The sequence below is a fragment of the Oncorhynchus mykiss genome, chromosome 2 (genome assembly GCF_013265735.2).
Source record: "Oncorhynchus mykiss isolate Arlee chromosome 2, USDA_OmykA_1.1, whole genome shotgun sequence".
NCBI lineage: Eukaryota > Metazoa > Chordata > Actinopteri > Salmoniformes > Salmonidae > Oncorhynchus > Oncorhynchus mykiss.
The window spans coordinates 54,306,025-54,332,759 of NC_048566.1; the positions used below are offsets into that span (position 1 = coordinate 54,306,025).

Sequence of the window (26,735 nt, forward strand, 5' to 3'; positions counted from 1 at the left end):
ACACACACACACACACACACACACACACAACACACAACACACAACACACACTAGTTAATTACATGTAGCGGTGTAGCTAACTGCTAGAACAGAAACGTTTTTTATTTTGTTTCATCAGACCTGCCTAATTATCACTTGAAAATGTTTCCATTTTTAGCAGGCTAAATTACACATGATTCCAGAGGGATCTGTTTTAGCAATTTGTAATCTATGGCATTTCAGATTGAAATATGATAATTTATCACTAAGTAGTTTGGATGTAGTGAACTACTATTTAAAATGAACCTTCAGTTAACTAAACTATATTTTTCCTAAGGCTAGTGTAGCTAAAGTTCTTCCATCGTGAAGTGATTGGTAGCTTCAGAGTAGCTTCCTCAACACTGCACTCCATTCACCCTTCGTGGCACTATCATGGAGATGGGCTCGATGAGGCCCCTCAGAGTCACCAGCTTGTAGAAGCGGAACACCTCGCAGGCCGCCACGTCCAGCCCATGTTTTGGCATCACTCCTGTGAGGGTGGACAAAGAGAGGGAAAAGGGGGTTGAGGTGAGTCTTGAAGTTAAAATGGACACCTTACATACCATGCCAATCTAGGGGCTTCTACTGTCAGGAGCAATGTTCAGACTGAGCATGGATAGAAACGGAATGTCTGGAACAGTCACATTTCTCTAGTTCAGTTGGAGATGAGAGGCGAATCTGGTCTATCTGCAATGTTCTGCGTGCTGCGAATGTCCCTCTTGTTAGGATTCCTGATTGTGCTGTGGGTTCACTGAGGGCTGAATTTGAGATCACATCCTCTAAAATCATGCATTGATGTCAATTGGAATTTTGCGCTAACATCAGAGTTCTGAGTGCAGGACCAATAGAAAAAAAAACTCAACCGTGTACCCTGTCATGTATCCGAAATGTTGTTCCAAGAGTTAGAAAAGTAGGATTTTCACTCATTGATTAACTTCAATTTACAGGCTTCCTCACTGATGAACGAGACCTGGAAGGATGGCATTGCGATTTGTGAGACTACTTAGTATTCATCGATTGATGTGACTGACTTACCCAGGCCTTTCTGTGGAGCCGGGGACCTGAACTCCATTAGGTACTGCAGGTAGGGCTTCTCTGTGCCGACCTCATAGTATCTGATGTTACCGTCTCCCTGTGAACCAGACACAGATACCTAAGATCTCACAGCAGATAGCAGTAATGTTGAGGTTCCCATGGTAACACACTATTTTACACACATGCACACACGTACATACAAATACTTCACACACACACACCACACAAAATGCATTTTCACAATTATAAGCAAATGAGGACATGCACATCCCACATAGGAGTTCCATTTCAAGTCAGTCAATTCAAAAAGTGAAATTAAATCCCATTTAAATTCAAGAGAGAAATTCACATTAAAACGTAAAAAAATGCAATTCATACACATCACCTCATGTGATAGTTGAAAGCTAAGGTCAAGTGGCCTTGGTATGACGTGTCTTACCTTGCCTGCCAGGTAGAGCATGTGTGTGTCAGAATCATAGAAAGGGAAGAGCAGCCCAGAAAGCCCATCAATCTCCTCCTCTATGATGGGCATGGACAGGTCCTCCTGGAGAGAGAACCTTAGTGAGACTTAGTCTCTCTGTCTCTCTGTCTCTCTCTCTCTCTCTCTCTCTCTCTCTCTCTCTCTCTCTCTCTCTCTCTCTCGCTCTCACCCTCACCAAAGCACTTTAACATAGACACTGATATATCACCAATGAGCTCACCTGATCCCACAGTGCCACTTGTCTAGTGTTCCATCGAGAGACTCCGGTGGTCACCAGGCGCTTCATGTTGCCCAGAAACACCACTCTGTTCACCCTGTGGCTCTTACAGTCAGCTTCCTGTTCACATATATGGCAACAGCTCTGGAAAATTATTCAAACTGGCTGTGTTACAACACAGCATTACATAATACAGTATCTACATCTACAGAAGTAATCCTAATGCCAAAGCATTTGTGTGTGTGTGTGTGTGAGGTGTTTAGTGTGTGTGTATGTTTGTGTCCAGGTACCCCACAAATGGTGCTGTATATGGAGACAACCCAGGTGTGTGAACAGGTCGATTGCAAAATGCTTCACAGAGTTCAAGTAGCAGACCCATCTCAACACTGTTCAGAAGAGACTGTGTAAATCAGGCCTTCATGGTCAAATTGCTGCAAAGAAACCCCTACTAAAGGACACCAATAATAAGAAGAGACTTGCTTGGGCCAAGAAACATGAGCAATGGACATTAGACCAGTGGAAATGTGTCCTTTGGTCTGGAGTCCAAATGGGAGATTTTTGGTTCTAACCCGCCGTGTCTTTGTGAGACACGATGCGGGTGAACGGAGGATCTCTGCATGTGTATTTCCCACTGTAAAGCATGGAGGAAGAGCTCAGTGAGGCTGGTTGAGCGAATGCCAAGAGTGTGCAAAGCTGTTATCAAGGCAAAGGGTGGCTATTTGAAGAATCACAAAAGTTTAAATATATTTTTATTTGTTTAACACTGTTTAGTTTACTACATGATTCCATATGTTTTATTTCATAGTTGATGTCTTCTATTATTCTACAATGTAGAAAATAGCCAAAATAAAGAAAAACCCTGGAATGAGTAGATATTCTAAAACTTTTGACCCCTAGTGTGTCATGTAATATGTAGCTAATGTTATGTAATTTAGCTAGAAATGTGGGTATCGCTGATCGCTGCTCGCAGTGGTGTAAACAGATAATCAATGTGGCTCAGCATTCGTGTAAAGCCTGGTCAATATTCTATTTCATGTTTTTGTGGTGCGTGTGTAGCCCAGCAGTATATAAGCTATTAGATCTCCAATTTACAATGTCGTATTGAAAAATAATTGACATATCCAATTGATACATATCCCACTATTGATTATTGTTTTTAATTGGTTTAAAGTGAAACAAAAAACTGTAATCGCTAGAACACATTTCTGAATACTTACTGTAGGTCACTTTTTCAAAACTCTTCACACAGTGAGCACAACAGCAGTCTATGTGGGCTAAACTGCGGATAGTTTCCCATTGCTTTGTCACAAAATGTATTCAATGACTACATCTATCAAATTTCATGAATTATTTTCTCCCTCAGACACAATCACCACCCAAACTCTATGTACCGACAGGCCAATTTACACGTTTACATACTCTTTTCAAAACTGTTCAACTTAAGTTCAAAACCTAACATGACACAAAATTGAATAAGACAGCAATTTGCTACATTTCTGCCTTGTTGAAATATATTCCAAATCAAAACAATGAAATACTATCAAAACAATTAGACCAACCACAGCTGATTCCCATTGTAGCTGAACACCTACCCAGGTCTTTCAATTTCATTACCATCTATATGTAACAGTAAATACTTTACATCCGTCCCCTCACCCCGACCTGGGCGCGAACCAGGGACGCTCTGCACACGTCAACAGTCACCCTCGAAGCATCGTTACCCATCGCTCCACCAAAGCCGTGGCCCTTGCAGAGCAAGGGGAACCACTACTTCAAGGTCTCAGAGCAAGTGATGTCTCCGATTGAAACGCCACTAGCGCGCACAACCGCTAACTAGCTAGCCATTTCACATCGGCTACATATGCAAAAGGGGACATTTTAGGAATAATGCTGTACTGCAATGTAAACGTGGACCCAGCCAGAGATCGAGAAGTGGCTGACAGAGGAAGAAGAGTGGGCTGGGAGAGGGAGAGGAGTACATATGCGTGGTGGAAGAAGACAGAGTAAGATCAAGAGCTGTAGTCTCAGATGAGATTAGGGCTACTGTAATTTATCATGTAATAAATCATGGTCTATCAATGAGAGAGGCTGGTCTGAGAGTGCAGCCAAATCTGCAATGTTCAACAGTGGCATCTATTGTGAGAAATTTTCAGCAAAACAACAGGTAAGATGTGCATTCTGCAAGGACATCTGACTGACCTGCACATTACAGAAGTAAATTGAGCAAAGCCTCCAAACCCACTTGTGTACAATTATTTTTGTGTTCCTGCTTAGGACCCAATGGTTACCTCCCACAGGCGGGAGAGGTAGGATTTTCACTGCTGTGTTGGAAACTGCAATCGTTGATATGGTCATCAGAAATAATGGCATAAAACTCAGAGATTCAGGACAGAGTGTTGGCAGACAACATTACATTTGGAAATATTCACAATGTAAGCATAACTATTTCTAGAGTCCTGAAACAACATCAAATCAGGATGAAGCAGTTGTACACTGTCTCCTTTGAGAGGAACTCTGAACGAGTCAAGCAAACTCAGGAACCAATATGGTATAGCCTAACTCTTATGTTGCCTTGTGGATTTATTTTAGAGAGTCATGGAGATTGAAGCCAGGCCAACAACACACATATTCATCTTTGTGTATGAGGCTGTTTTCAACTTGGCCAAAACACGGTGGCGAGGAAGGAATGTGATTGGGAAAAGAGGCACAGTGGATGTCCCGGGCCAGAGGCGTGCCAACATCACAATGTGTACAGCAATATACTCTGATGGATTGCTGTTACACAAATCGCTAATTGGGCCATACAACACAGAGCGTCTTATTTCAATCCTGGATGACCTCTATGGAAGGGTTGTGCCAGGTGAGGAAAGGGTTGCAGTGTGGCGAAATGGGCCAACGTTTGCAATTGTATGGGACAATGTGGCATTTCACCACTCCAGCGCAGTCAGAGTGGTTTGCAGCCCATCCCAGGATGGTGTCACTTTTCCTCCCACCTTACTCTCCATTCCTCTACCTCATAGAGGAATTATTTTCCTCATTGACCACCATCCTCATGATCAAATATCCCTCCTGGACCCAATGAATGCTGGATGCTTGGACATATCTGCAGAAGATTGCCAGGGAAGGACCATTAATGCCAAAATATTATTTCCAATGTATATTGCCCAAGATGACATAAGATGTGATGTGGATGAGAACCTGTGGCCAAATGCAGAAGACAGGGTTGACTAGACTTGCTACTGTATCTGTATTGGTGTATATCCGGTGCCATCCGTTTTGTTACTAAAGCACCTTATACCACCCACCACTGCGACCTGTATGCTCTAGTCGGCTGGCCCTCGCTACATATTCGTCGCCAGACCCACTGGCTCCAGGTCATCTACAAGTCCATGCTAGGTAAAGCTCCGCCTTATCTCAGTTCACTGGTCACGATGGCAATACCCACCCGTAGCACACGCTCCAACAGGTTTATCTCACTGATCATCCCTAAAGCCAACACCTCATTTGGCTGCCTTTCGTTCCAGTTCTCTGCTGCCTGTGACTGGAACGAATTGCAAAAATCGCTGAAGTTGGAGACTTTTATCTCCCTCACCAACTTCAAACATCTGCTATCTGAGCAGCTAACCGATCGCTGCAGCTTTAAATAGTCTATCGGTAAATAGCCCACCCAATTTTACCTACCTCATCCCCATACTGTTTATATTTATGTACTTTTCTGCTCTTTTTCACACCAATATCTCTACCTGTACATGACCATCTGATCATTTATCACTCCAGTGTTAATCTGCAAAATTGTAACTATTCGCCTACCTCCTCATGCCTTTTGCACACAATGTATATAGAATCTCCTTTTTTTCTACTGTGTTATTGACTTGTTAATTGTTTACTCCATGTGTAACTGTGTTGTCTGTTCAGACTGCTATGCTTTATCTTGGCCAGGTCGCAGTTGCAAATGAGAACTTGTTCTCAACTAGCCTACCTGGTTAAATAAAGGTGAAATAAATAAAATAAATATATGTCATAAAGCATATTGCATCATGTCTGATTAATTCCTGTAACATATACTGCAGTGAATTCTAAACAGCAGGGAGGTCATTCTTGTGTTGTAAAGACATTTCACAAAATAAAACATTGTGTAATGCTACCTGTTGTTAGTGTTTTTTATGTCGTTGTTTTATGAATGACAAAAGTGTGCTTGTTTGGTGACAACCTTTGCTAGTGTTATGGAAGAATGAGTTGATTTGAGACATGTATGAAGTGTTCTGGTAGTTTTATTGCATTTTGGATGTGAAATTAACTGCTGTGCCAAGCTGAAAGTTGGTTAAGAGATCTGGGTGAAGAGTTTTGAAAAAGTTTCCTAAGTATTGAGAAATGGGTCCTCGCAATTGTAAAAAACTGTAATATAGCTGGTGTCTCTCTGTCTACATGGGTGAGTGACCAACCTGCAGGACCTTGCCCGAGCGAGGCTCGATCACACGCAGGTGTTTGTCCTTGCAGCTGGTGGCCAGCAGGCTGCCGTCAGTGTTGAAGGACATGCAGAGCACCACGTCTGAGTGACAGTCGATCATCTTCACTGGACCTCCCACCTCCAGGTTCCAGATCAGGATCTGACAAATGGAGGGACATAAAGAGTGAAAGTTAATGAGGGAGAGACAAAAGTCTGAGGATGTGATGTGATAGAAGAGATAGAAATGGGAGTGAATTTATAGGAATATAAATATATATATATATATATATATATATATATATATATATATATATATATATATATATATATATATACACTATATATACAAAAGTATGTGGACACCCCTTCAAATGAGTGAATTAATCTATTTCAGCCACAATCGTTCCTGACAGGTGGAGAAAATTGAGCACACAGTCATGCAATCAACATAGACAAGCATTGGCAGTGAAATGGCCTTACTGAAGAGCTCAGTGACTTTAGGATGCCACCTTTATGCCCCCGTCAAATGTAAGCTCTGTTATTGTGAAGTGGAAACGTTTAGGAACAACAACGTCTCAACCGCAAAGTGGTAGGCCACATAAGCTCACAGACCACCAGGTGCTGAAGCGCTTAAAAATGTTCTGTCCTCGGTTGCAACATTCACTACCGAGTTCCAAACTGCTTCTGGAAGCAATGTCAGCACAATAACTGTTTGTCGTGAACTTCACGAAGTGGGTTTCCATGGCCGAGCAGCCATACACAAGTCTAAGATCACCATGCGCAATGCCAGGCGTCGGCTGGTGGAGTAAAGCACGCCGCCATTGGACTCTGGACTGATGAATCACGCTTGGTGGATGCCAGGAGAATGCTACCTTCCCGAATGCATAGTGCCAACTGTAAAGTTTGGTGGAGGAGGAATAATTTTCTGGGGCTGTTTTTCATGGTTTGAACTGGGCCCCTTTGTTCTAGTGAAGGGAAATCTTAACGCTATAGCATACAATGACAGTCTGTGCTTTCAACTTTGTTGCAACAGTTTGGGGCAGGCCCTTTCACGCTTCAGCATGGCAATGCCCTCGTGCACAAAGCGAGGTCCATAAAGAAATGGTTTGTCGAGATCGGCCTAAATCCCATCAAACACCTTTGACCTTAATCCCATCGAACACCTATGGGAACGCCGACTGCGAGCCAGGCCTAATCGCCCAACAGTGCCCAACCTCACTAATGCTCTTGTGGCTGAATGAAAGCAAGCCCCACGCAGCAATGTTCCAACATCTAGTGGAAGGCCTTCCCAGAAGAGTGAAGGCTGTTATAGCAGCAAAGGGGGGACGAACGCCATATTAATGTCCATGATTTTGGAAGGATATGTTTGACAAGCAGGTGTCCACATACTTTTGGTCATGTAGTGTTTAGAGAGAGAGAGATTAAAGGGTAAACAAAGTGAGAGAGAAAGATGAGTGAGGGGAGTCAGAGAATTCATTAAAGAGAGGAAAGGATGGTAAAGAACACGACAGCAATGATTTACTGATACCTTAAAGTCGTAGCCAGCGCTGAAGAGGATACCACTACAGGTGGGGTGCCACTCTATGAGACCCACTCGTCGGCTGTGTCCATACAACTCCAGCACCGCCTCGGACATGTTCCGCCTCAGCCCTCCCTCTGGAATCTCCCATATCCGCACCTATAGGCCACATATAGATAACGGTCATAGACATCGGCATGTCATCGTGGAATACTCTGCCATCAGAGGTTACTCAGGCAAAAAGGAAGTTTAGCTTTAAAAAACAGTTAAATAAGACCTCTCCTCTTTCTAAAGATCTAATTTAACTGTACTGTATATCATATATATAGTACAGTGCCATAAGAAAGTATTTCCACCCCTTGCCTTATTCCACATTATTTTGTGTTACAGCCTGAATTTAAAATGGTTTAAATTCAGATTTTGTGTCACTTGCATACACACAATACACCATAATGTCAAAGTGGAATTATGTTTTTAGACATTTTTACTAGTTGTAGTAAAAATAAAAAGCTTAAATGTCTAGAGTAAAGAGTATGGAGTAATGTCTGGAGTAAGTAAGTATTCAACCTCTTTGTTATGGCAAGCCTAATGGGTTAAGGAGTAAAAATGTGCTTAACAAGTCACATAAGTAGCATGGACTGTGTGCAATAATAGTGTTTAACATGATTTTTGAATGACTACCTCGTATCTGTACCCCACACATACAAATATCTGTAAGGTCCCTCTGTCGAGCAGTGAATTTCAAACACAGATTCAACCACAAGGGAGTTTTGCCAATGCCTTGCAAAAAAACAAAAAAACATTACATACCCATTTGAGCATGGTGAAGTTGTTAATTACACTTTGGATGGTGTATCAAAATACCCAGTCATTACAAAGATACAGGCGTAATCCAAACTCAATTGTCAGATAGGAAGGAAACCGCTCAGGGATTTCAACATGAGCCCGATAGTGACTTTAAAACATTTACAGAATTGAATGCCTGTGATAGAAGAAAACTGAGGATGGATCAACAACATTGTAGTCACTCCACAATACTAACCTAAATCACAGAGTGAAAAGAAGGAAGCCTGTCCAGAAAGACATGTATCCTATTAGGCACTAAAGTAAACTGCAAAAAAATTTGCTTGAAGAATTACAAAAATAATAAATGTTAAAATATTGCACAATCCAGGTGTGGAAAGTTCTTAGAGACTTACCCAGAAAGACTCTCAGCTGTAATCACTGCCAAAGCTGATTCTAACATGTATTGACTCAGGCTTGTGAATAGTTATGTTAAAGACAATATTTCTGTATATAATTTTCAATAAATTTGCCAAGTTTTCACTTTGTCATTATGGGGTATTATGTGTAGAAAAAACAAACATATTTCATCTATTTTGAACACAACAAAATGTGGAATAAGTCAAGGTGTATAAATACTTTTCCCTTGCACAGGGATACCCGCATGCACACACAGGGAAGCACACACACTGACATGTGTGCACACACGCACACAGAGCCATGCTGCGTGCTCCCAAAAACACACACACAGACATAGACACACGTGCGCACACACACACCAATGATTGTTGTTACTCACAGAGCAGTCCTCTGAGCAGGAGGCTATGATGTTGTCGATGAAGGGATTCCATTTGATGTCCAGCACGCCTCCCTGGTGGCCGCACACTTTAGGTTGGTGAGGGTCGATTCGCCCAGCCTGGAGGAGCACATGGAGGAGAGAAACAGAGACAACACAAAACAGATACTGTAAATAGCATAAAAGCATTATCATCCCTTTATTTGAATCTAAACATGCTGATCAAAATTCAATCCCATACTCAAAACCTTGCTGAACTCAATGAGTAAGATAACTCAGGATATTTGTATTCAACAGAATATTGTCTACAAAGAAAAATGACACATAACTGTCTACCACCAATACATAACATGAAATGCATCAACAGGGTTGACACCAATATTGACAGCCAGTGTTTACCCCTAACGCCCACTGAGTGGTGCCTCTGTACTGTGCCATACGTTGCCTTTCACATCATCCTGCTTCCCTCAGCATCTCTGAGCTACTGGATCTTAGGGTCAAAAGCTGGGTCAATTATAACAAAATAGATGCATTTTGATTTTGAGTAGATGCTTTTTGATGTGTATAAGGACAGTGAGCAATAAATAGGGCTATTTTGACAGAAACCACACAAGTTAAGTATATGATTTCCAAAATGGGGTTAGAAGGAAATCCAGTTGGATGTACAAAGGAAAGTAGACTAATTTGTAATTCAAACATGCCTCACAGGCCACATTGCTATCATTGCTTAATGGAACCCATTGTATCAGTGACATTGTCAGTCTTTGTCTAAAAGTGTCTGATACAACAGTTAGGATAGAAAGAGAACATTGTAAGACAGGAGGGTCACATGACTGAAAAAATAGGATTCAAGCTAACTCTGTACCAGTCACACCCTATAGCATGGCTGTTTACAAGTGGAAGATGTAGAAGTGACTAATATGGGTTAATCCTATAATAAGTGGGCCTATACAAGCCATATGACCTAGACAGTAGCAGAGAAGCCTGTGGCTTAAGCTGAGGAACCCTTGTTCACTATCACTTCTACTAATTGGCTATTAAGAGCAGTATTTTAAAGCTGTAGGCTATCCTCATCATGGCCAACAATTAATCATTGTTTCCCCAATCAAAACCCCCCCTTCCCCACTCCTTCATGCTTAACATATTGGTTTCTGAGCACATTATTTCCTCTAATAAATATTGCTTTTTACCACTTACACATCTCAGTAAAAAAAATGTTGTATGTAGGCTAGTAATTATTTTTTGAAGCCTTGTTTTCTGTCCTAACAAACTGGCATCACTAACATGAGTATTGAAAAAGTTTATGCACACCTCACACCAGTGACAACAGACATAGCAAAGCCAACTATTGAAACATTCAATGGCAAAGAATTTATATGTAGTGCCAGTGGTAGAAATAACTAAGCACGTTAATTTGGAGCCAAAAAGGACCGCGAGCGCACTGTGAGCAATAGATGAGAGGGAGGAAGCCATCATATTTTGCAGGTCCTTTTCATCGGTCTCAATCTTATCTATAGATTATTATACAATAATTTAGGGGGGTTTTGGCCTATGAAATAACTATCCAAGGGAATATAATTATTGTCAGAAATGAGGATACTGTATTGCGAAGCCACAGGACGCTGAGCCGAGGTAAATTTGCAGGACAGGTAGCTAAGAACAATCAAGTGATCTAGTCAAGTGATCTAATAGACTAGTGATCTAGTCCATTAGCTAGCTAGCTAGCCAAGACATTTGGGTAGCTGAAGGTATTTTCATCCTAGGCTTTAGCAAGGTTGTTGATCATTTCATTGCTGCAGATGTGAAGAATGCTTCATTAACATGTTGCTGCCATGGAAATTCTTACACAGGTACACTCGAAGTCAATCTTAAAATAATGTCCTTCTTGTGGTCTGAACACACATAGGACTATTGATTAATTATAATGTAATTATTAGTGTTTACATAGCCTGTTTAAATCTCACCCAATGTCTCTAGTCTTTCTAGTGAGGGTGATCTGGCCTCAGGTCAGTCAGCCCTATTAAGTGAGGGTTGGTTTCTTGTACCTCAGACATTAAAGATATTTCAAACATTTTGTGGATTAGGTTTACATTGGGGTTTTCAGTACATTTCTTATCAAAATAATTTACATGTGGGCAACCAAAACATTGACAATAGAATCTTCAGAAAATGTCATTTTTTGTACCCTTTAAGTTGCATCCTTTGTAACCCGTGAAAAACCCACTAAAACAAAAATAAAAATACCACACACAATAAATCAAAGAGTATTAACGACTAACAAATATTCATTAACAGGTGGGTTGTGTGTGGGTGGTGGCGTGTGTGTGGTAAATATCGTAGGGTAAACAACATTCTGCTTTCCCCCTATTGCAAGGTTTATTACAAGACAAATATGATAACTTTCTCCATATTAGAAGGCATTGTTTTACATTTTAGTATACTTTCAAAAAGTTACTCTATATTTTTATTACCTATCTCTGTTGGATATTCAATTTCTGCTTAAAAAAAAGTTTATTATTTTAAGATTAATACGTAATGCTTTGGAGGGATCAATATGTATTAACTGGGTTGGCACTGTCTGTCAGTCCCCTGTAGATGGGGCACTCGGTCCGTAATAAGTCTGGCACCTGAGACAGCTTATACAGGGAAACAGATGCATTTTCCATTTTGCCTACTCACGAATAGAACGTCATCATTTGGGATATCAACTATCTTGGAGTACAATACATTGTAGCCTTAAGTTTAATTAACAGAAAATCATAGGTTATATTTAACAGGGTATGGGGTTTACTTCAAAATGTATTATCAGGGTGGAGGAAATCTTATCAGCGTTTATAGCTTTATTGGTTAGGGGTAAGTTAAGTCCCGCACAATGCTTTAACCTTATATTTATCAAATGATCAATAAAGGGACCACTCTGAACATTTCTCAGAATACTTTTAACACCACTTAACACTTTTAACACCATGTGTGGGTGTGCCAGGTGTATATTATTATAATGTTTTCTATTGTTACTTCATCAGATCTCTAGTAACCAATTACACTCAATATTATGTTACTTTATCTCTAGTAACCCATTACACATTTTTGTGTTACATCACCAATTTCTCCCCTACACAAGTGTTCTATTTATACAGGGGTTTGAATATTCACCCTAGTGTTCTATTTAGCAGAATATTCAGGAATATTGCTTTCTCCTTTCATATCTCCACATACACAATGACATTATACCATCAAACTCCACCTATGAGTCATGTTATCCGTATGTCATCTAAAGTCATGTTACCCTCAGAGACATGTTATCCTCGCTACTAATGAGATGTGTAATCATGTTATCCTCTAATGAGACACGTTATCGTGTTATCCTCATTACTAATCGAGACTTGTTATCATATGAGAGATGTTACTCGAGTGAGATTTCTGAGTCATGTTATCCTCTACTTGTAGATCAAATGGGTGGTGGTGGACAGAACCCTAGATAACATTACAGATACAAAATAACTTGAGCTAGTCCTCTGACAGCTCTAATTCACTCAGTCATTTATAGCTAATTCCAATCTCTTATTATCCAATTTTCAATCGGTTTATTATCCATATTTCAATGTTGTTATCCAAATTTCAATTAGTTTAATATCCACAATTCAATCAAAATTTCAATATTAATACTACTAATTTCGATCCATTTATCATCCAAATTTCAATCAGCTTAATATGTTATATCTCACAATCACACAAATTTCACATCCACATTCACTTAGTACTATTCCCAAACACACTTGGTAATCTCCCTTATTACCCATGTTCATCTTCAACGGTTCTCTTGCCGCTACTTGCTATACAGTACCAGTCAAAAGTTTGGACACACCTACTCATTCAATAGTTTTTAATTATTTTTTTTTTTTTTACCATTTTCTACATTGTAGAATAATAGTTAAAACATCAAAACTATGAAATAACACATAACCAAAAAAGTGTTGAACAAACCAAAATATATTTAGATTCTTCAAAGCAGCCTTTCTTTGCCTTGATGACAGCTTTGCACACTCTTGGCATTCCCTCAACTAGCTTCATGGGGTAGTCACCTGGAATGCATTTCAATTAAACAGGTGTGCCTTCTTAAAAGTTAATTTGTGTAATTTATTTCATTCTCAATATATTTGAGCCAATCAGTTGTGTTGTGACAAGACAGGGGTGGTATACAGAAGATAGCCCTATTTGGTAAAAGTCCATATTATGGCAAGAACATCTCAAATAAGCAAAGAGAAATGAAAGTCAATCCGGGGAATTTCAAGAGCTTTGAAAGTTTCTTCAAGTGCAGTCGCTAAAACCATCAAGCGCTATGATGAAACTGGCTCTCATGAGGACCGCCACAGGAATGGAAGACCCAGAGTTACCTCTGCTGCAGAGGATAAGTTCATTAGAGTTACCAGCCTCAGAAATTGCAGCCCAAACAAATGAATGCTTCACAGAGTTCAAGTAACAGACACATCTCAACATCAACTGTTCAGAGGAGACTGTGTGAATCAGGCCTTCATGGTCAAATTGCTTCAAGGAAACCACTACTAAAGTACACCAATAATAAGAAGAGACTTGCTTGGGCCAAGAAACACGAGCAATGAACAATGTCCTTTGGTTTGGATTACAAATTGGAGATTTTTGGTTTTAACCAGCGTGTCTTTGTAAGACTAGCACAGCATTCTGCTGCGACACGCCAGTCCCACTAGGTCCAAACCAGATGGGATATCACTTGTTTTTCAACAGGCCATGACCCAACACACCACCAGGTTTTGTAAGGGCTATTTGACCAATAAGGAGAGTAATGAAGTGCTGCATCAGATGACCTGGCCTCCACAATCCCCCGACCTCAACCAAATTGAGATGGTTTGGGATGAGTCGGACCACAGAGTGAAGGAAAATCAGCCAACAAGTGTTCAGCATATGTGAGAACTCCTTCAAGACGGTTGAAAAAGCATTTCAGGTGAAACTGGTTGAGAGAATGACAAGGGTGCGCAAAGCTCTCATCAAGGCTAAGGGTGGATATTTGAATAATCTCAAATATCAATTATATTTTGATTTGTTTAAACCTTCTTTGGGATAGGAGGCAGTATTTTCACGTCCGGATGAAAAGCATGTCCAAAGTAAACTGCCTACTACTCAGGCCCAGAAGCTATTAGTAGATTTGGACAGAAAACACTCTGAAGTTTCTAAAACTGTTTGAATGATGTCTGTGAGTATGATAGAACTTATTTGGCAGGCAAAAGACAAACAATTCAGACAAACAATTCAGTTTTTTTTGAGGTCACTCTCTTTTCAATGGGTTTTCATTGGGAATCCAGATTTTAAGGGACTTGCTTGCAGTTCCTATCGCTTCCACTGGATGTCAACAGTCTTTAGAAATTGGTTGAGGTTTTTCCTTTGAGAAATGAAGAAGTAGCACTGTTCAGAACGAGGGTAGAGCGAAATGTACTCTTTGTTAGAGGCGCGTGACCTGAAAGCTCGCTACACTTTGTTTTCCTCTGGTATTGAATGCAGTTTATCCCGTCTTAAATTGTATTGATTATTTACATAAAAAAATACCTAAAGTTGTATTAGGAAAGTTGTTTGAAATCTTTGGACAAAGATTACAGGTGACTTATGAGATATTTTGTAGTCATGTTGCGCGAGTTGGAACCGGTGTTTTTCTGGATTAAACGCGCCAAATAAATGGACATTTTGGATATATATCGACAGAATTAATCGAACAAAAGGACCATTTGTGATGTTTATGCGACATATTGGAGTGCCAACAGAAGAAGCTCGTCAAAGGTAAGGCATGAATTATATCTTTATTTCTGCGTTTTGTGTCGCGCCTGGTGGGTTGAAATATGATTGTCTGTGTTTGTTTGCTGGGGTGCTGTCCTCAGATAATAGCATCGTTTGCTTTCGCCGTAAAGCCTTTTGAAATCTGACACGTTGGCTGGATAAACAACAAGTGAAGCTTTAATTTGATGTATTGCATGTGTGATTTCATGAAAGTTAAATTTTTATAGTAATTTATTTGAATTTGGCACTCTGCATTTTCACTGGATGTTGGGACGCTGCCGTCCCACCTATCACAGACAAGTTAAAAAGCTTCTTGACGCACCCATCCTGTTAGCGGGATCATTTTCGCCAACATCCGCTGAATTACAGCACGCCAAATTCAAATTAAATTAAAAATATTTCATTTTCATGAAATCACAAGTGCAATATAGCAAAACACAGCTTAGCTTGTTGTTAATCCACCTGGCGTGTCAGATGTCAATAAAGCTTTTCGGTGAAAGCATACCAAGCGTTTATGTAAGAACATCTCTCTCAGTAGACAAAATATTACAAACAGCTAGCAGCCAAGTAGATTGGTCACGAAAGTCAGAAAAGCAATACATTAAATCGCTTACCTTTGATGATCTTCGGATGTTTGCACTCACGAGACTCCCTGTTACACAATAAATGTTCCTTTTGTTCCATAAAGATTATTTTATATCCAAAATACCTCCATATGTTTGGCGCGTTATGTTCAGAAATCCACAGCTCGAGAGGTCACGACATCACAGACGAAAATTCCAAATAGTATCCGTAATGGTCATAGAAACATGCCAAACGTTTTTTATAATCAAACCTCAAGGTTGTTTTTACAATATATAATCGATAATATGTCAACCGGAATGTAGCTTCTTCCATAGGAGAGAGAGAGAGAAAATGGCTGTTGTGCATGAAAAACTCTGCTGGCACCCAGCCATCCATGGGTTCTTTCTCGCTCATTTTTTAAAATAAAAGCCTGAAACTATGTCTAAAGACTGTTCACACCTTGAGGAAGCCATAGGAAAAGGAATCTGGTTGATATACCTTTAAATGGAGGCAAGGCATCCAATGGAACAGAGAGCTTTCAGGAAAAACAGCACTTCCTTGTTGGATTCTCCTCAGGTTTTTGCCTGGAAACTTTAGAGTGTTTTCTATCCTAATCTGACAATTATATGCATATTATAGTTTCTGGGCCTGAGAAATAGGCAGTTTGAAATGGGTACGTTTTTTTTAGCCAAAAACGAAAATACTGCCCCCTACACTCAACATTAAAAAATGTTGATTCCATATGTGTTATTTCATTGTTTTGATGTCTTCACTATTATTATACAATGTAGAAAATAGTAACAATTAAGAAAAACCCTTGAATGAGTAGGTGTTCTAAAACTTTTGACTATTAGTGTACACAAAGCAAACGTTTTAGTTCATAATTATCAGCTAGACATGTGAATGGTAATAATCTAGCTGGGTGATTTTGCAAATAAAAAAAAATAAAAAATTGTGTCTCAGGGTTACATTTTTGAGATTAAATGTTTTTGGGGATTTTGTTTCTGCACATCCGTTAAGTAGAGACTAAAATAACCTTAAACTTTTTTTTCAGCTCTCAATTCGTTTTTTTATTCAATTTTCTTAAACATTTCATGTCTGGATTTCACTGTTTAAAGTATTTTTGTCCTGTCTCACACCCAGACTATTGACCTCACTTACAAAAGTCATGATACTTTGCAAATAGTCCGGGTTGCCATTTGATTAGCCGTTCAGGAGTCTTATGGCTTGGGGGTAGAAGCTGTTTAGAAGCCTCTTGGACATAGACTTGGTGCTCCGGTACTGCTTCCCGTGCGGTAGCAGTGAGAACAGTCTATGACTAGGGTGGCTGGAGTCTTTGACAATTTTTAGAGCCTTCCTAAAAATTATGGAAAAATAAAGGTAAATATGACTTGAGAAGGTAATATTTTTATTGTATGTCATTCCCAAATGACAGAATTTCATAAAACTATAATTGTGTATTTAGGATACACTCTATGCTAGCAGTTCAACTAGAATTAGCATGCTAGAGTTAGCATGCCACCACACGTCATTACCACCACATAATTAACTGTGATGTAAGAACAGAATGTGGTGGTAATGACAACATTTACTAGTTCATATATGTTTACTTATCTTAAGACCAGAAAAAACACACAAATTACAAGTTGGTTAAGTTGAAATTGAACACTTATTTGCTAAATAAGACCATTACATTTTGTATTTTGTTAGGATGATTGAGTGATTTTGATGTCTATTTATGTGACTTACTTTTGTTACTGACTTCAATTATAAATGTTTTATTTTTCTATAAGATGCCCCCTAAATCAACCAAGGACAGTACAAGGACATACACTATATATGCAAAAGTATGTGGACATCCTTCAAATTTGTGTATAAAATCGAGCACACAGCCATGCAATCTCTATAGACAAACATTGGCAGTAGAATGGCCTGTACTGAAGAGCTCATTGACTTTCAACTGGCACCGTCATAGGATGCCACCTTTACAACAAGTCAGTTTGTCAAATGTCTGCCCTGCTAGAGCTGCCCTGGCCAACTGTAAGTGCTGTTATTATGAAGTGGAAATGTCTAGGAGCAACAACTGCTCAGCCACATAAGCTCACAGAACTGGACCACCGAGTGCTGAAGCGAGTAAAAATTGTCTGTCTTCGTTTGCAACATTCCCTACCGAGGTCCAAACTGCCTCTGGAAGCAATGTCAGCACAATAACTATTCGTTGTGAGCTTCATGAAATGGGTTTCTATGGCCTAGCAGCCGCACACAAGCATAAGATCACCATGGGCAACGGCAAGCGTCTGCTGGAGTAGCGTAAAGCTAGCCGCGATTGGACTCTGTAGAAATGGAAACGCATTCTCTGGAGTGATGAATTACGCTTCACCATCTGGCAGTCCGACAGACGAATCTGGGTAGTGCCAACTGTAAAGTTTGATGGAGGAGGAATAATAGTCTGGAGCTGTTTTTCATGGTTCGGGCTAGGCCCCTTAGTTACGGTGAATGGAAACCTCAACGCTACAGCATACAATGATATTCTAGATGATTCTGTGCATCCAACTTTATGGCAACAGTTTGGGGAAGGCCCTTTCCTGTTCCAACATGACAATGCCCCCGTGCACAAAGTGATGTCCATACAGAAATGGTTTGTCGAGATTGGTGTGGAAGAACTTGACAGAGCCTTGATGTCAACCCATCGTGTACCTTTTAGGATGAATTGCAATGCCGACTGCGAGCCAGGGCTAATTGCCCAACATCAGCGCCCGACCTCACTAATGCTCGTGGCTGAATGGAGGCAAGTCCCAACAACAACGTTTCAACATCTAGTGGAAAGCCTTCCCAGAAGAGTGGAGGCTTTTAAAACAGCAAAGGGGGGACCAACTCCATATTAATGCCCATGATTTTGGAATGAGATGTTCGACGAGCAGGAGTCCATATACTTTTGGTCATGCAGTGTATATAAACAGAATCCAACAAGATCCTATAAGATACCAGTAGTATCTTAAGAAACAAAAATAAAGAGAACTCTAGAGAAAATAAAGTGGTGAACTGAAATCCATCTCACAACTTTCCCAGTGAGAGAAAAAAAAGGAGGCTAAAGAAAATCAGCCAAAGAAACAGAAGATCAACTATCCAGAATATTGTGGTTATGGATTCATACCTGTCAAGGAACACACCACCATACTCACCTGAATTCTTACAGCTACAGAATGATGACCTAACTTCCCTTCAAATGACTCCACATCTATGTGATTGTTTCAGCCCATGCACCAACCTTCCACTTCCACCTGCACAGCACCACAGCCACCTCCTAGAGCAATACAGCCCATTGCAGACATACATGAGGGACTGATTGGAAAGTGGTGTGTTGTGACAGATGATGAAGACCCTTACACTGGTATTACACAAGATGTTGATGCAGAGAGCTGCACTCTAGTGAAGATGATGAGTTGCGTGGGAGCCAACCGATTATTTTGGCCGATGAGAGAGGACATTGTATGGTACCAACAAGCGAATGTGCTTGCGATTGTCCCTGAGCCTCATCCGCTGACAAAACAACATATGATGCTTGATGGTACAGTCTGCAAAGAAATTTGCTCTCTCGTTAACCTCTATGGGTCCCCCCCCCCCCCCCCCCCCCCTGCGGGACGGTTGAGCAAATGTAGGCTACATGTGATTAGCATGAGGTTGTAAGTAACAACAACATTTCCCAGGATATCTGATATGGGCAGAAAGCTTAAATTCTTGTTTGTCTAACTGCACTGTCCAATTTACAGTAGCTATTACAGTGAAAGAATGCCATGCTATTGTTTGAGGACAGTGCACAATTATGAACTTGAAAATGTATTAATAAACCAATTAGGCACATTTGGGCCACATTTGGTTAATTGGATCAGTCTAAAAATGTGCACATACACTGCTGCCATCTAGTGTCCAAAATCTTAATTGCGCCTGGGCTGGAATAATCCATTATGGCCTTTCTCTGTCATTTTAAAAAACTTTTTTTTTTCATTGTATTATCTTTTACTAGATCTAATGTGTTATATTCTCCTACATTAATTTCACATTTCCACAAACTTCCTTGCTTCAGGTCCTGAGCTACAGACAGTTACAGTTGAAGTTGAAAGTTTACATACACCTTAGCCAAATACATTTAAACTCAGTTTTTCACAATTCCTGACAATTAATCCTAGTAAAAATTCCCTGTCTTAGGTCAGTTAGGATCACCACTTAATTTTAAGAATGTGAAATGTCAGAATAATAGTAGAGACAATTATTTCTTTCAGCTTTTATTTATTTCATCACATTTCCAGTGGGTCAGAAGTTTGCATACACTCAATTAGTATTTGGTAGCATTGCCTTCAAATTGTTTAACTTGAGTCAAACGTTTCGGGTATTTTGTGATGCTGCCACCCCGTGCTTCACGGTTGAGATGGTGTTCTTTGGCTTGCAAGCCTCCCCCTTTTTCCTCCAAACATATCGATGGTCTTTATGGCCAAACAGTTCTATTTTTGTTTCATCAGACCAGAGGACATTTCTCGAAAAAGTACAATATTTGTCTCTATGTGCAGTTGCAAACCGTAGTCTGGCATTTTTATGGTGGCTTTGGAGCAGTGGCTTCTTCCTTGCTGAGCGGCCTTTCGGGTTATGTCGAAAAAGGACTTGTTTTTACTGTGGATATAGATACTTTTGTGCCTGTTTCTCCAGCATCTGTTTTAAGGCACGGTCAATTTAGTGTATGTAAACTTCTGACCCACTGGAATTGTGATACGGTGAATTATAAGTGAAATAATCTGTCTGTAAAAAATTGTTGGAACATTACTTGTGTCATGCACAAAGTAGATGTCCTAACCGACTTGCCAAAACTATAGTTTGTTAACAAGAAATTTGTGGAGATGTTGAAAAAACGAGTTTTAATGACTTAACCAACCTAAGTGAATGTAAACTTCCCGACTTCAACTGTAGATTTGGGTATGTCATTTTATGTGAAGGTTGAGAAAAAGGGTCCAATCCTTCTAAGCAATAGAGTGCATTAAGGGCAACCCCTAATCTTGAGTGAGCACACACCTGTCTCATGAGTCTGAATCAATAGACTGCAGCCAGTGAACAATGATTTGTTTAATGTTTTTTTTAATCCTTTATTTATCTAGGCAAGTCAGTTAAGAACAAATTCTTATTTATAATGACAGCCCACCCCAGTCAAACCCAGACATCTCCAAATCACAGCCAGATGTTATTCAGCCTGGATTCAAACCAGGAACTGTAGTGTCGCCTCTTGTGCTGAGATGCAGTGCCTTAGACCGCTGCGCCACTTGGGAGCCCTAATGTCAGCCAGTGTTTCCAACCCTGTACATGTATATCTGAATAATGCATTGAATCCCAAAATTGTTCTAAAAGATGCTTAAGTTATTGAGGTATGTATCTTTGGTTTTTGAGGTTTTGAATAGTGTGTTCTATATCTTCAACTGTGACATTAAAATGTTTAGTCGTACTTTTCATCAGTTGTTTTATATGAAATGTTGTTTACACCACACTCTGTCAATACCACAATGCTGAGTCATTACCATCACGGTACATGTATTAAATTACAATTGATATTGATAATTTTTCCCACATTTCCCATACCTTATATGCTTGTTATTAAGATTATTCCTAAAATAATGTAAAATATTGTCACGCCCAGACAAATCTAAGTTTGAGGTGTTCGGATCACATAGAAGAACATTCGTGAGATGCAGAAAAAATTAAAAGATGATGGAGGAGTGCTTGATGCCATCTGTCAAGCATGGTCGAGGCAATGTGATGGCCTGGGGGTGCTTTGGTGGTGGTGGTAAAGTGGGAGATTTGTACAGGGTAAAGGGGATCTTGAAGAAGGAAGGCTATCATTTTGTAATGCCATGCCATACCCTCTAGACGGGGCTTAATTGGAGACCATTTCCTCCTACAACAGGACAATGACCCAAAGCACAGCTCCAAACTATGCAATAACTATTTAGGGAAGAAGCGGTCAGCTGGTATTCTGTCTATAATGGACTGGCCAGCACAGTCCCCGGATCCCAACCCTATTGAGCTGTTGTGGGAGCAGCTTGACCGTATGGTACGTATGAAGTGCTCATCAAGCCAATCCAATTTGTGGGAGGGGTAAAATCTCTCCAGATTACCTCACCAAATTGACAACTAGAATGCCAAAGGTCTGCAAGGCTGTAATTGTTGCAAATGGAGGATTCTTTGACGAAAGCAAAGTTTGAAGGACACAATTATTATTTCTATTTAAAATCATTATTTATAACCTTGCCAACGTCTTGACTATATTTCCTATCCGTTTTGCAACTAATTTCATGTATGTTTTCATGGAAAACAAGAACATTTCTAAGTGACCCCAAACTTTTGAACGGTATTGTACGCAGTGACCACACCCACAAATGTGATATTTTTTGTCATACAGAAATAACAAAACATGTCAAAAAGCTTCTGTGTTGCTCAATGTACATTTAACCAGGTCAAAAATCCCAACCTATGGTTCGCAATTCTCCCACGTAGGAGCTGCGAGAAAAGCCCTGTGGCTTCAGGCTATTCAGTGTGGGAGAGTGGGAAATGTTGGGAACCAGTGTGCAAGTAGGCTACACATAGCTATGTGTGTGGAAAACATTTAATCACAGACAAGACTTATACTTTTTTTGTATAATCTGTTTGTAACTCCACTCTCTACTTGTAGCTGTCTAGTCCATTTGTTTGTGTTGTTGGTCTTGGCTAGCTTAACGTTCCAGTAGGTAGCTAGCTAGCACTCACTCAAGTGGCTGCTAGCCCCATCATGAAAAGGGGCATGAGGGAAGCCATACAATATTACATTTTTCTAAGTAGTGAGAACGCTAGGGCAATGATGAAAAGTAATCTTTAGATAAGTTGTACTTTTCTTAAATGTAGTTTTGTAATTGATTAAAATAAGTTTCTTGACAACAACATAACTGCGTTTGAAAAATGTGAAGTTTTTGCTGTGGGCCAATGGGGTAACTTAACCTTATTTTCCCTACAAGCGGGCAAGGCCGTGATGATCTATCTAATACCGACTTGGGCTATAGCTTTGGTAATCAGTGTCAACCATGGAGCACGTTCTGATTGGCAAGTGAGGGGTCAAGCCCCGACACACCTTCAACTTGTTTATTCATCAAAACCCAGCCCTTTCGCCCCACCGCCAGCTACTGCGCCTATCATTCTGGTTGTGAAAATAGCACAAATATTTCTGACACTTAGATTTACCATTTCGTTAGGTTCATTAAAATAGAGCCCTCAATGTCATTATGGTGTGCAGCCTACCTTGTTGACAGGGATGACGAGAAAGGACCCTCCACCTGCAGTCTCAGTGACAATGGCCAGGAACTTGGCATTGACAGCACAGAAGTGGTTATCATGAACGTTTCTGGTGATGGGGATGCCATCGAAGCACTGCTCTCGGTTGCCTGCCTTGCCATACACATTCCGAAACTTTGAGCTTCTGTATGTTGGACGCCATGATATCTGGGGACAGAGCACAGTAAATATATCAGTGAAACAGTAAACAGCCTGTCCGCAAAGAGGAGACACATTTTCTTTCTTTCTTTTCATATTCTATGTCCTTTTCAGGACACTTCCTAGAGGTGTTTTACACTTCACAATGTTATACAGGACCAATTGTCTTGGTTGTCTTTTGTTGGAGATTCCAAGTGTGCAAATGACCCCTGCAAGCCTTAGTGATGATGTTTTCATTGTGAATGGAGGCAGGCAGTAGTCCTTGGCTGTCCTCCCAGGCTGTCAGTGTAGTTGTGATTTAATATGAGGTGACCTGAGAGTGCTGTGGGTCTTTGTGGCATGGCATGGTGGGTTACTTAAGGGAATGATAGTCAAGGTGTAATGAGCAGACAGATGAGATTGGTGAAAAGCCTTCAGAGCGACAGGATCGTCTGGTAAAATAATGGGGGTTGCAGCTTATTCAGGACTAGCAGCAACACACTGGGAGGCAACGCTTGCCCTATCAAGATCAGCTAGCCCTCAATACAGTTGAGCGTATTTCCAATGTCTGTCTGATATTCAACCCTGAGTGTGTGATCCATTAACAGCAAGGTGCGTGAATTAGGGGCTGGTAATATCTGGTGGTCTTGGTAGGTTGATAAGCTGTTCTTCTCTGTAGCTTGGAGTTTATGCTGATATAAGCCCATATGTTGTTTGACTGTGTTCCTCCTTACTTACTGACAATGCCGGAGGAGTTTGAGTTCTTAAAGCCAACATTTCTCATTTGCCATCATGTCCTTAGCTGAGAAATGGGACAGGCGTTCAACAGCTGTCAGTGTATGGCCTCAGTGTATGGCCTTGCTGCCCACATGATGTTGTAACACGTTTCAAATAGTCATGGCATGAGGACTTTGACCTATTTTCATATTATGTAGCAGTTTTTTTTTCCACTGAGTGGATTCCAAGGATAAGCCGTAGCTAGTGAGGGCGTCATTATTTTTCCCACTTTTAGGAAGGTGATTTTTGTTGTACAACTCCATTACAACTGAAAAAGAATGTGAAAAAAATGCAACAGAAAAAAGAGCAGAATGTGATGGCAGATGGACCAGTAATCATTTCAATAGCTTTCTTGTGAAACACACTGTTGGCTATACAACCACCATGCATGATCATGGACTACCGGTTAGGAGCAGATCCTACCAATTTTAAATCCTAAGAAAACACAATTTTCCCTTCCTGATGATAAATATTTTTCTTTCTACTTGTCTACTACAGAAATAGCTTCCAGTGTAGACTATGCACCTCCGTGCTGAGCCAACTCTTCCTCTTCTCACCTGACTCCCACCTTATTTTTTATACAGTTTCTGCTCTCCGCTGAGACCTCTATCATGGGCTTGTCAATAGAACCTGTTAATTAAAATAATTGTATTGTCCTGTAGTTGCCATAAGACTGGAAATAATGCTCTGACACAAAGTCAAGGTTCCTCTTTACAGGAAACACCTGCCACTTGTAAGAACGTTGATATTTCATAAACCTGAACTTTTATTTTATCCTCTGTATCACATTGATGACACACTACACCGTGAAGGACTGAAATCCTGCAGCGCCCGCAAGGTCCCCCTGCTCAAGAAAACACATACATGCCCTTCTGAAGTTTGCCAATGAACATCTGAATGATTCAGAGGACAACTGGGTGAAAGTGTTGTGGTCAGATGAGACCAAAATGGAGCTCTTTGGCATCAACTCAACTCGCTGTGTTTGGAGGAGGAGGAATGCTGCCTATGATCCCAAGAACACCATCCCCGCCGTCAAGGTGGAAACATTATGCTTTGGGGGTGTTTTTCTGCTGAGGGGACAAGACAACTTCACCGCATCAAAGGGACAATGGACGGGGCCATGTACCGTCAAATCTTGGGTGAGAACCTCCTTCCCTCAGCCAGGGCATTGAAAATGGGTCGTGGATGTGTATTCCAGCATGACAATGACCCAAAACACACGGCCAAGGCAACAAATGAGTGGCTCAAGAAGAAGCACATTAAGGTCCTGGAGTGGCCTAGCCAGTCTCCAGACCTTAATCCCATAGACAATCTGTGGAGGGAGCTGAAGGTTCGAGTTGCCAAACGTCAGCCTCGGAACCTTAATGACTTGGAGAAGATCTGCAAAGAGGAGTGGGACAAAATCCCTCCTGAGATGTGTGCAAACCTGGTGGCCAACTACAAGAAACGTCTGACCTCTGTGATTGCCACAAGGGTTTTGCCACCAAGTACTAAGTCATGTTTTGCAGAGGGGTCAAATACTTATTTCCCTCATTAAAATGCAAATAAATTTAGAACAAGTTTGACATGCGTTTTTCTGGATTTTTGTCACTCACTGTTCAAATAAACATATCATTAAAATTATAGACGGAACATTTCTTTGTCAGTGGACAAACGTACAAATTCAGCAGGGGATCAAAAACTTTTTTTCCCTCACTGTACATGACGAAATTGCTAACTAACATGGGTTTGATACTTGGGTCTCCTTAGCACCAGCCTAAAATAGAGCCCTAAGTCTGTTGTGTTCACCCTATAGCTTACTTTAAGTTTCAGCTCATGTTGGTAGAGAGTAAATAGACAGTCAAAGCTTCACATAGTATTGTTCTAAGTGAAATCTTGTTCTCAATGGGGTAGATGTTTACACAGACATTTCTAATGGCCATTGATACTTCATTGAGGATTTCCTAAGAGGAAATCACGTTCAAACTGTAGTTCAGTTCACGTAATGTTTGGCTGAATGAAATCTGCCTTTAGTGTAGTAAACTAAGTAGGTCTCTGTGGTAGTAAGTAGCACATTAGAGTAGCCTACCTCACCTAATTAGAAATTGGAGCCAAGCAGTGGCGACCCGTCATTCAGGGATTTTGAGCCCCAGATTTTTTGCAAAATATAAATAAAAATGTTGGGCTTGCCTGTTTTGCATGTTATTTTGGCAGTAAGACGTGTCACATATCAGCATTTAAGACGTCACATATCAGTTTGCAAACAATGTCAAATATATATATCATTGAGTTAATAAAGCCGCATACAAATATGGTCTCTTTTTTGTTTTCTTGAGTAAGGGAGCTCCGAAATGTAGGTGTTTCAGCCTAGCTCTGTGTTTTCTGTGGTGTTGGGGCAAGCCAGGAGAAAATACGGAGCGTTGCACCGTGATTGGCTCAGTGTTCTGTCACTCTTGGGGATGCTACGTCACAGCCAAGTCTAAGGGTATACTTAGAAAATTCTAGCCCCTTGGGTGCTGCCATAGCCTTTTCACACATACCAACACACTGGTGTGATCATTCTACAGTGGTCCCTGTAGCGTACGATCAAACCGGTGTGATTAGAACACTTTTTTTTAGAACATCCAGTTTGGAAAGACGCAACTATCAGCATTTGAGCTGGACACACTGTTTTTTCAGAAACATTTTGCACAAACACAATCCTTACAAAGTTATATACAGAATGTGAGCAATTTATTCTTGGATGCAATGTTCAGACATTCTTAGAAGTAGCTACAGCACAACACAATCATCCAAACCGGAAAAATGTAGGCTACATTTGTCCTAGTGCTAACGGAG

The 26,735-nt window shown here is 40.5% G+C and overlaps 1 protein-coding gene across 1 annotated transcript in view; it reads right to left on the bottom strand.

The window, feature by feature from the left end:
* The window catches only part of coro2bb (coronin, actin binding protein, 2Bb), a 36,471-nt gene that overhangs the window by 2,660 nt on the left and 7,076 nt on the right, over positions 1-26,735 (bottom strand). Inside the window, exons 2-9 of the mRNA XM_021565490.2 lie at positions 22,971-23,171; positions 9,300-9,416; positions 7,727-7,876; positions 6,194-6,358; positions 1,755-1,871; positions 1,493-1,597; positions 1,054-1,150; positions 396-508 (exon numbers count right to left, since the gene is read on the bottom strand). Coding sequence (XP_021421165.2) covers positions 396-508; positions 1,054-1,150; positions 1,493-1,597; positions 1,755-1,871; positions 6,194-6,358; positions 7,727-7,876; positions 9,300-9,416; positions 22,971-23,171 — 1,065 coding nt within the window. The remainder of the gene's footprint in view (positions 1-395; positions 509-1,053; positions 1,151-1,492; positions 1,598-1,754; positions 1,872-6,193; positions 6,359-7,726; positions 7,877-9,299; positions 9,417-22,970; positions 23,172-26,735) is intronic.